At 39.8% G+C, this 10467-nt stretch overlaps 1 protein-coding gene across 1 annotated transcript in view; it reads left to right on the top strand.

Moving 5' to 3' along the window:
* The first annotated feature begins 440 nt into the window (after window positions 1–440).
* Window positions 441–10467, top strand: part of LOC120304423 (sacsin-like) — a 30149-nt gene continuing 20122 nt past the window's right edge. Inside the window, exons 1-5 of the mRNA XM_039334941.1 lie at window positions 441–529; window positions 3319–3500; window positions 4371–4401; window positions 8001–8088; window positions 9486–9597. Of these exons, the coding sequence (XP_039190875.1) occupies window positions 4379–4401; window positions 8001–8088; window positions 9486–9597 (223 nt within the window). The 5' untranslated portion in view covers window positions 441–529; window positions 3319–3500; window positions 4371–4378. The remainder of the gene's footprint in view (window positions 530–3318; window positions 3501–4370; window positions 4402–8000; window positions 8089–9485; window positions 9598–10467) is intronic.

Here is a 10467-nt window from a genome sequence, read left to right as displayed (position 1 = left end):
CCAGAAGTCCATTTTGGTCCTGGGCAACAAAAAACTAGCTACCGCTTCTATGAACTGGCTGAATCCCACCACTGGGACTACTGATATACAGGTAGTTCTCAATTTCCAGTTTGATATTATGATGGACCCTGAAAAAGCTATTTACACCCTGGATTCAAAGCTCCAGGTTCAGCTGGCGGAGGCTAATGGAAAACAAAGCATGAAGGGTTCTTGACCATATAGGGCAGGGGTGTCAAACTGCGGGCCCGCAGGCCAGTTGCATTATAGAGAGGCTGCACCCACCTCAGCACTGCAATGTAAAAAAAGTCATGATATGTCGCGACACCACGTGATGCGGCGAGTTTGACACCCGTGATATAGAGGGAAATGAAATTGAAAAACCAGTTAGAGAGAGCTGACATTGCTACACTAAGAAGTTTTGAGCTTGAAATGAGAAGTGCTGCAAAGGGTAGAAAGAAGATCTAGTCACTTTACTTCCATTTTTGCCTGCTGCACCTGATCCCATCTCTGAATAGATCAACCATGGATGGTGAGAGATACTTATTTCCAGGTGGAATTATTTAGGAAGATCTTATTTCTCTTTATCTTTGTTTTGCCTTCTTCTTTCTTTCCTATGCCCTTCTCTTGCCTGCTCACTCTCTTCTATAAGCTAGCCCATGGGTGGGGGAACCTTGGCTCTTTTATGACTTGTGGACTTCAACTCCCAAAATTCCTGAGCTGGCTGGCTCAGGAATTCTGGGAGTTGAAGTCCACAAGTCATAAAAGAGCCAAGTTTCCCCACCCATGGGCTAGCTGCAGCGGCTCCCAACCTTTTCTATACCCTGCACCCCTAAAATGCTTCTGATATATTCTCACACCCCTTACAAAAGTTCAAAGTAATAGCAATGAATTATGCATATACACTATAATTTTGAAAACCCAAGTTTTCACACCCCCTTTTGGGAACTCTTGGGCTAGAGGATAACAAGTTGGAGGAATGGCTGAGTTCATGTAAACTTTTTGAGGTTTTAGTTTTAAAAAAAGGTTGATTGTGGAAAAGGTTTTGCTTAGCAATGTTAAGCTGATTTTGGTTTCTATTTCTTAAGAATGGTGCAAAGAAACAAAACTTAAGATTCTGAAAGTTATTTCCAGGCAGAGGAAATCACATGAGAATTTGAGGAAGTTTATTGCCATTTTCCTGTTGAAAGAAGATTGTACAGTACTATAATATAATATGTATATGTGTGTGTATACACATGTTGCCCTTGACTTACAACAATTCATTTGGTGACCATTTGAAGTTAAACAGCGCTGAAACAAATGACTTATGATTGTTTCTCATCCTTATGACTGCTGAAGCTTCCCCATGGTCATGTGATCAAATTCAGATATTTGGCAACTGACTCATATTTATGACGGTTCCAGTGTTCCAGGGTCATGTGATCACCATTTGCAACCTCCTGACAAGCAGAGTCAATGGGAAAGCCACTTAATAAATGTTGCTAAATGAACAACTGCAATAATTACGACTTTGGCAAGACAGGTCAAAAAATGGGACAAAATTAACTTAACCACTGTCTTGCTTAGCCTTAGCAACAGAAATGTTGGGCTCAGCTGTGGTTATAAATTGAGGACTATCTGTATGTGTGTGTGCATGTGTGTGTGTGTATATATAAACCATATGCATACATTTTTTTAGATTGCTAACAAAGAATAAAGGGAGAATTGGAATAGCTATTTTGAGCTTCTTAACTCTCTTCAGCCAGACATACTCTTCTGAGATTCGAACCTGGGCTGTGTGCATGTTAGGCAGATGTATTAACCTCTAGGCCACAGGCTCTTTCTCACTTTGTCAGCTGTATCAGGGAGGGAAGAGACAGGGGGAGGAGATTTACCTTGAATGTTTTTTGATGCACCCTGTCAGCCCCCCCCCCCCAAAAGGATTTCTTTCTCCCATATTTGGGCCGACAGGGTGCATCAAAAAACACTCAGGATAAACCATATACTTATATCTCTATATACTAATATTCTTGGTACAGTTTCATGTTGTTCCTGGAATTTGAGTTGATTTTGCCTGGCAGGATACTTAAAAAAAACCAAGGGAAGGATTTCCGTGGAAAGCCAAGTTATCTCCATTTAAAGAAACAGCAAAGATAATTTGCTTGTGGGGATTTTAAAGCAACTTCCAGCAAGCAATCTGTTGTTCTAGATCAGGGATTTCTGAACTTTTTGCCATCACATCTCCCGTTTAGTGTAATCTTAATTTATATACCTTCCCTAAAAATCCACATACCAAAATGTACACAACAATAAAAACAATGGAGTCCTTGGTGCTCTGTGAGTTTGGTTTTTCTTTTTTTGCCGACGAAAGTGTTACCTAGTTGAGTAATAATGAAACATCTGCAAGAAAACAACCAAGCTCAGAGAGCACCAAGGACCCCTCACAGTTCAACTCTGAGCTAGAGAGACTCTAATGAAAACTTTGGGAAAGATGGATAGATGTCATTGAAAGCTGAAGAAGCTTTCAATGACATCTATCCATCTTTCCCAAAGTTTTCATTAGAGTCTCTCTAGCTCAGAGTTGAACTGTGAGGGGTCCTTGGTGCTCTCTGAGCTTGGTTGTTTTCCCTGGACCTCTGCATCTCCTTAGACCTCACTGTTTAGAAAATCCTGTTCCGAATGTTTGAATAGCAAATTTCAATACTTACAGTCCTCAACTTACAGTCACAATTGAGTTCAGAATTTCTGTTGCTAAATAAAGAAGTTAAGTGAGTCATGCTCAATTTTACAATCTTTTTCCCCATGATTGTTAAATGAATCACTGCTGTTGTTAAGTGAATCATGCAGGCATTAAGAGAATCCAGCTTCCCCCTTGACTTTGCTTGTCGGAATCTGGCTGCGAAGGTCACATATGGCAATCACATGGCCCCAGGATGCCACAGCCATCATAAATACATGTCTCTTGCCAAGTGCCCAAATTTTGATCATGTGACAATGGGAAAGCTGCAATGGTTGTTTGAGGACTGGTTTTAAGTCACTTTTTTCACTCCTGTTTTAGGACACTTCTGTATGGGTGAGGTTTCCCGAGCAGAAATTCTCCTCCTGAATAGGACCGCAGTTTGGGACTTGCAATGCTTTACACATATTTACTTAGGTGTAACTCCTACTTAAGTCCCTGAAGCTTACACCTTGAGTAAAGAAGTCGTGGGCATTCCGCTCAAGCAGAAGTCCAGTCCTCCGCACTTTCCCCTGAATAAAACAAGACTTCGCCCCAGATTTTACAGCTCTCAGCATCTGTGACCGCCTCGCTCTTGTTTCTGTTCCCTTTCTCTTCCACAGCCAGTTCGGTTTCCATTTCTCTGACAGGAAAGGCAGCAAGTTATTTAACAGCGTGCAGACGTCTCCGCTGCCGGCACTCTGCTGATTGGGCGGAGGGGGCGTCGAGGAGCCGCTTGGATCTTTTCCTCTGGGGAAGCCACGGAGCATCGCTGAATTGACAACCTGAAGACCGGGAGTGGCGTGTAGGTATTGATGGGGACCAGCGTGCCTGGGAGGGTAAAGAGAAAAAGGGGCTAGAACGGTTCAAGAAAGCAGGGCAGGATCCGAGCCAGCCGATAGGATCCCATCGCCCCATTAATTCAATCCGAGAATACGATCCTAGCTTGGAGCATCGCTTCGGGCAGGTCTTTATGGGTTCTTTTAATTTCTAGAACAGTGTTTCCCAAACTTGACAATTTTAAGGCATGAGGACTTCAACTCCCAGAATTCCACAGCCAGCAACGCTGGCTGTGGAATTCTGGGAGTTGAAGTCCACATGCCTTAAAATTGTCAAGTTTGGGAAACACTGTTCTAGAAGGTAATCACTTAAAAAAAAAAGCAAATTAGAAAAAAAAACCCAACAATAAATAGCCTTGCTACAGCGAAGCGAAGAGGATCCGTATATAAATAATTGCTGTGTTTCCGTTCGATGTTTCAGTAGCATAGGGATCTGTTTGCTGGATCAGAAAAATCCAGTTTGAGAGAGGAGAAGATTGTAACGGATCTCCTGCGATGGAGCAGACTTTGGCCGGCTGAACCAGGTGCCTAATCGCGAATGAATTGATTCGAGATGGTGTGTCTAAGTTTCGTTTGTGATCAATAAATGTCAGCGGGTCAATAACCTTAAAACTTAAAAGCTTGAAAGACAGTTTAGATTTCAGACAGAAATAGATTCCTCCTCTCAAACCGTTTCCAACTTTCCTAAAAATTGACTATTCCCGGTTTGCAGGGTTGCAGTGGATCAAGTTCCCTTGGATTCATCCTAGAATTAATTTGCACTCAGTTCAAATCAATTGGTGTGATTATGTTACACCTGTATTTCATTTTTATATACTTTCTTCTTATTCCTGCAGGTTGAAGAATGTCTCAAAAGGAGAAAAAAAAGTAAGGATTTGTGTATGTGTGTTTGTGTGCAGAGAGAAGGCAGAAGGATTATGGCTGGGGATTGTGAAAATGGCAATGCCACATACATGAGAGCAGGTGTAATGGTTGAAACATTGAACTACAGTAGAGTGTGTTTACATCTATGCACAGGTTGTGCATGTGTGGGCGTGCATAGAGTTGCATATAACTTTCCAAGAGAAACATGAATGTGACATTATATTCCCATATAGGAGATTTTGGGTGATGTACATGCATACACACTTGGGGAGGAAGGCTTCAGATCCCAGCCTATCCTCAGCACAAGAACTAAGCTGGGATAGTGAAATAGTTGGATTAGGAGCAAGGAGAGAGAGGCAGGTTCTAATCTGCCTCAGTTTATTAGGTAAATCTGGGGCAGGGTCTCAGCTCAGCCCAGAAAAAAATTAGGTATTATGCATGGATGAGCCTTTCTGGTGTAGTGTTTAAGGCACCAGACTAGAAACTGGGAGACCGTGAATTTTAGTCTTGCCTTAAACACAAAGACAGTTGGGTGACTTTGGACCAGTTTCTCTCTCTCTCAGACTTAGCAAGAAAAAGGCAAAAAAAAGGCATTTCTGAAAAACTTTGCCAAGGGAACCGCAGGGACTAGACAGAAATTGACTTCATAGCACAGGAGCAAGCTTGCGCAAACACAAAACCCTCTATGTAGCTGTAAAGAGGAAGAGGAAAGAGTGGGAAGAAAAAGATTTACCCTATCTTTGCAATATTGGGAAGCGTCTCTCGGCCCCAGATCCCTCCCAGAAATATCACTGCTACAGTATTGTATAGGCTGGCCCAAACTCTCCGGTATATTTTTCTGTTTCTTTTTATCTAATTTCTGTAAGGATCTTTAAATGCCCCCCCCCCCAATTTTTTTGGGGGGGGGCAATGACTATACCCCCAAAATGTGTAGAATCAGAACTAACATAAATTTGATTCTAAATAACTGATTTGTGTACATGGATCTATATTTTATTAATGTTCCCAGCCTGCTTTTCACTAACAGCAATTTCACATGAGGCTTTGAACAGAGTTTATATACCATTCTTCCTAGTGAATTTAAGAGGGGTGCTTCAGATCTTAGTGGTTAAGATGCCGGGCTAGAAAGCAGGGAACTGTGAGTTCAAGTCCTGCCTTAGCCATGAAAGCTAGCTGGATAACTTTGGGCCAGTCACTCACTCTCTCTCTCTCAGCCCAACCCACCTCACAAGGTTGTTGTTGTGGAGAAAGGAGGAGCAGGAAGATGTGTTGGATATGTTTGACACCTTGAATTATTTGCAAAAATAATAAAGGTGGGTTACAAATAAATAAAATTTGGTAAAAGAATTTTGGATCTCATAGAGATGCAACACCTCTGTTGTTATTCCTTAAAGCAGCCACATTCTGTGATCCTAAAAAGTTGAATCTGTTCCTTAAGGAATCCACTCATGAAAATTCGAGTTGATGTTTGAAGTGAAAGAACTTTTTTGTTCTGGCCGTTTTAAAAAAGAGAAAAGAGGTTAACTGCTATAGTGTTCAAAGTACTTTTTTTTCAAAGTATATCCAGCTGTAGTAGCTAATATTACCCTCCATCCAATTAAATATTATAATTTGGCAATATTTTTTGAGGGTCACTTGCAGCTACGCCCAAGGCTTATGGGAAATCAGCCTGAATTGTCCCACTGATCATATGTCCATTTGACCAATTTATTTATCAAATTTAGAGACGACCATCTCACATTTTTTTAAAAACAAGTTTTATTAATTTTTTCGATTTTACATTCAGATATTTAGGAAGCAGCATGGTGATTGGGTAGTCAATAGTCCAATAACAGAGTTTTTCATACATATCTCACTCTTAATCCCTTTGTTCTAGCCTTGGAATCACCTTGTGAGGACATAGGCTGAGAGAGAAATGGTGATGGGCTAAATGTGGCCAGAATATCATTTGTTGATGGCTTAATGTGTTGTATGAATACAACCGTATAAACCAGAGCTGACTAGTAAATATATGTGGTAAACCTTGCCTGCTGTGCAATGAAGAAAACTGTTCAACAATTTAAAATTTAAATCTATGGGTAATTTCTGGACAAAGTTTTAATCTTGAATTATCTTGGCTGGCTCATATAATTTTATGGGGCGTTGTATTTGTACAGGTAGTCTTCAACTTAAGGACTACAACTGGGACCAGAATGTTTATTACTGTGCAAGGCAGTTGTTAAATGAGTCATACCCAATTTTATAACCTTTTTTTTGCCACAGTTGTTAAGCAAATCATTGCAGTTGTTAAGTGATCATGCCTTCATAATCCTGCTTCCCCCATCTTGTCATTGTTTCTTTCACTTGTTCACTTTCCATATCCAAAATTAACAAAAAGTTATACATTTTCTTAATTAGTTTCTCATCTGAGGTTAACAAAATCTTATCAAACATAGTTTGATGCTTATAAAATCCATACATTTTTACATCTTTTTCATATCTACTTTGTATCTGTAAATGTGCCCACTAAGTTAATTCCCTGATTTTCCAGTTCTTGTTTAGATTTTAATTTCCCATCAATATTTAGAATATCTTTAATGTCCCTATTTTTTCAAAGTCTACCAAATTCAGATGTATAAATGCCTCCATCGTTGATAACCACCCTGGAATTTTTAAATATATTTTAGCTTTAATTTTTTCCCATACTGTTGACAAGGCATTTCTTATAAAATGATTTTGAAAGTACTGATGAACTTTGTTTTTCCCGTACCATAAGAAAGCGTGCCACCCCAATTGTAAATCATGTCCCTCTAGATACAACAACCTTTTATTTCTAAGTGTTATCCACTCTTTCACCCATGTTAACACAGATATTTGGCAATACAATGTCCATTCCGGCAATCCAAAACCTCCATTTTCCTTAGCATTTTGTAATGTTTCATCTTAATTCCAGCTTTTTTCCCCTGCCAAATAAAGTTCAAAATTAATGAATTTAAATCTTGAAAGAATTTTCTCTCAAGTTTTATCAGAATTGTTTGAAATAGAAATATAATCTTCGGCAACACGTTCATTTTTATTGTAGCAATATTCTTCCTAATATTGACAGCTGCAGATTTTTCCATCTTTCCAAGTCTAGCTTTATTTGCTTCAATAATTTTGTATAATTGTCTTCTTTTATTGACGAACACTTAGCTGAAAGATGAATACCTAAATATTTAACTTTTTTTTACTATTTGTACCTCTGTTTTACAGTGATGTTGTAACTTTGAATGATTGCTAAATGAATGGCTGTAAGTCAATAACTGCCTGTATCATTCTGTCTTCTCATACTTCTGCCTTGTTTTAAGGCAGGACCCCTCCCCCTCCTCCCCAGCCCCTTTGGAACAATGGCTGAAAACCTGGCATCCTCAAGATGTTAGTAAAGGTCCCAGCCTTTCCCAACAGAACTGACAGCAGTAAAAGAGGTTTAGAATTCTTGTTCCTTGTAACTTCTGCAAGGTCACAAACTCCTGTTCTGGTGTTAGATAGATGGATTAGCTACACAATGTATCTGAATAGGCATTGCTGGAAGGTGGCTATTACAAGGTCCTTATGCCCTGTACTGAAGTTTGTCTGTCTTTCAGGAAGGGCTTTCGGCAGAAACCACCTCCCATCCTCAAGTATTTGCAGGGTATCCTTCGCAAATACCCAGATGGAGGGCAGATATTAAAGGTGGGTTAGTAAGAGCTTTAAACACTGGATTTTTTTGTCTTTGGAAATATTGACACAGGAGTAGACTCTAGCTGCTTTGTTCGTTCATTCATTCATTGATTCATCATCACATTTATATAGCTGCTTGTCTCATAAATGTAATTCAATGTATATGCAAACTATTTTTCGTTTGTTTTGGTTAATTGGATGGTTAAATGCACCTATATGTGTATATGGGTAAGTGCCATATTGTATTTTGTTGCAAGGAACATGGTTTCTACTTTTAGAATATTCCACAATTTATTTATCAGCAATATCTAAGGAGCAGTTTTGTTTTCTACATGAAATAAAAGTAAGAAAAATGTCCTACATATATATACATGCATACACATGCTGTATAAAAAAGTAGGATGGTTAGAGGAGAAGGGGAGGGGAAGAGAATAGGAGGGGAGGAGAGAAAGAGGAGGGAAGTGGGGAAGGATTAGAGAGGGTGGACGCAGCCTGGGGGGAATGGGCAGGAGGTACCAATGGTTAGGAATTTATTTTATTTTGTATGAATAAATGGAAAATAAAAACTTTTTAATAAAAAAAAAATCACAGCACTTTTTATTTGTTCAAAAAAGATATATGAACATAAGTAATTAGTCAATTTGATAGTAATTTAGGTAATCTGGATAATTTGGGATTTACTGCTGAGTAAACATATATAATTATCTCTTTTAATTGATGTATTATTTCAACTTACCTTATAAAATTATTTGGAAACTATTGAGGGAATGATTAGAGTTGAAATATAGTTTGGCCACCTAATGAGAAGGAAGGACTCACTGGAGAAGGGCCTAATGCTGGGAAAGATTGAGGGCAATAGAAGAAGGGGACAACAGAGAATGAGATGGCTGGATGGAGTCACTGAAGCAGTAGGTGTGAACTTAAATGGATTCCAGAAGATGGTAGAGGACAGGAAGACCTGGAGGAACATTGTCCATGGGGTCGCGATGGGTCGGACACGACTTTGCAATTAACAACAATAATAACAACATACATGAAAATGGGGTGGGCAGACTCCTGAAAATTATACTTTCAGTTTACACCAGGAATTCTACTGTTGTGCTATTCATGCTAAAGGAAATGTTGACAACTACAGTTCCCACCCTCATGTAGATCAACAGGTTAGGGAAATCTGGTGTTTTGGGGATGGAAGCCATTTGTGTTAGATATATTTTCATTTATACCTTTTCATTTAGTTATATAATAATGTACAGGTAGACCCCATCTACTGCCTTCCTCGTTTCTCAGGTATCTAGCACTTCCTCTCAGATGAGTTTTACAGGATGGTGTATTCATAAAGGCACAGCTTAATGTTTACTAGCTTCATTGTCTACCTGAATCTGCCTCTGATTTTCTGCCTCTTCTCAAAGGAGCTGATCCAAAATGCAGATGACGCGGTTGCTGAAGAGGTGATTTTACTCTACGATGAACGGAGTTTTGGAACACAAAGTCTTTTCTCCGATGGACTGGCAAGCACCCAAGGTATTGAGCAGAACATGTGGAAGACTAAAAGCTGTTCACCTTCACCCAGAAATAATTCCAGCTGTCAATTGAGGGCTCCTGATGTTTGAGATCTGTGTTGTGTGCCTTGGGGTGCAAAATCCTGACACACAGGCCTATGATCCATACTGAACTGATAGAAGGAAAATTGGATATATTATAGCACAAGAAGATTGCATTATTATGGGGTTTAAGGAATATTTTTCCATTTCTTTTACTTGTACATTGGACAACAGGGCCCCCTGCACTTTCCAGGCAGCCAGGCCTGTTATCCCATTTAATTTGATGCTATCCTCCAGTGGTTCTTAATCTGTGGGTCGGGACCCCATTTGGGGTCGAACGACCATTTCATGGGGGTCGCCAAACAATGCAGTCCACCATTTTTCCCCCTTTTCCGTAGCTGTGCTACTCCCTTTTATTCTATTGGCTTTTGAAAGCCAATAGAATAGACTCTCTTGAATAGAGTCTAATTCTATTGGCTTTCAAAAGCCAATAGGAATTGTCCAGGCTGTCTCTGCCCTGCTGAGCCTGCCAAAAGTCCTATTCTGCAAACGGTGCTGCACCAGTTGAGTAGTCCTCAACTTACGACCGGTTGAGTAGTCCTTGATTTACGACCGGTTGGGGGTCGCGGCATTAAAAAAGTTGAGAACCACTGCTATCCTCCCTTCTTAGAAATAAAGAAATTGCATTTTTAAAAGCCTTGTATTTTAGAGACAGTCCTCGACTAATTTGAGCCCAAAATGTCTATCGCTAAGTGAGAGAGTTGTTTTGCCCCATTTTACGGCTTTTCTTGCCACTACTGAATCACTGCAGTTGTTAAGTTAGTAACAAGGTTGTGAATTGATTCTGGTC

This window comes from Crotalus tigris, unplaced genomic scaffold, assembly GCF_016545835.1.
Source record: "Crotalus tigris isolate CLP2741 ecotype Arizona unplaced genomic scaffold, ASM1654583v1 scf7180000017639.5415321, whole genome shotgun sequence".
Classification (NCBI taxonomy): Eukaryota; Metazoa; Chordata; class Lepidosauria; order Squamata; family Viperidae; genus Crotalus; species Crotalus tigris.
The sequence above is the reverse complement of the archived record's forward strand: the minus strand, read 5'-3'. Positions and strand labels throughout refer to the sequence as shown.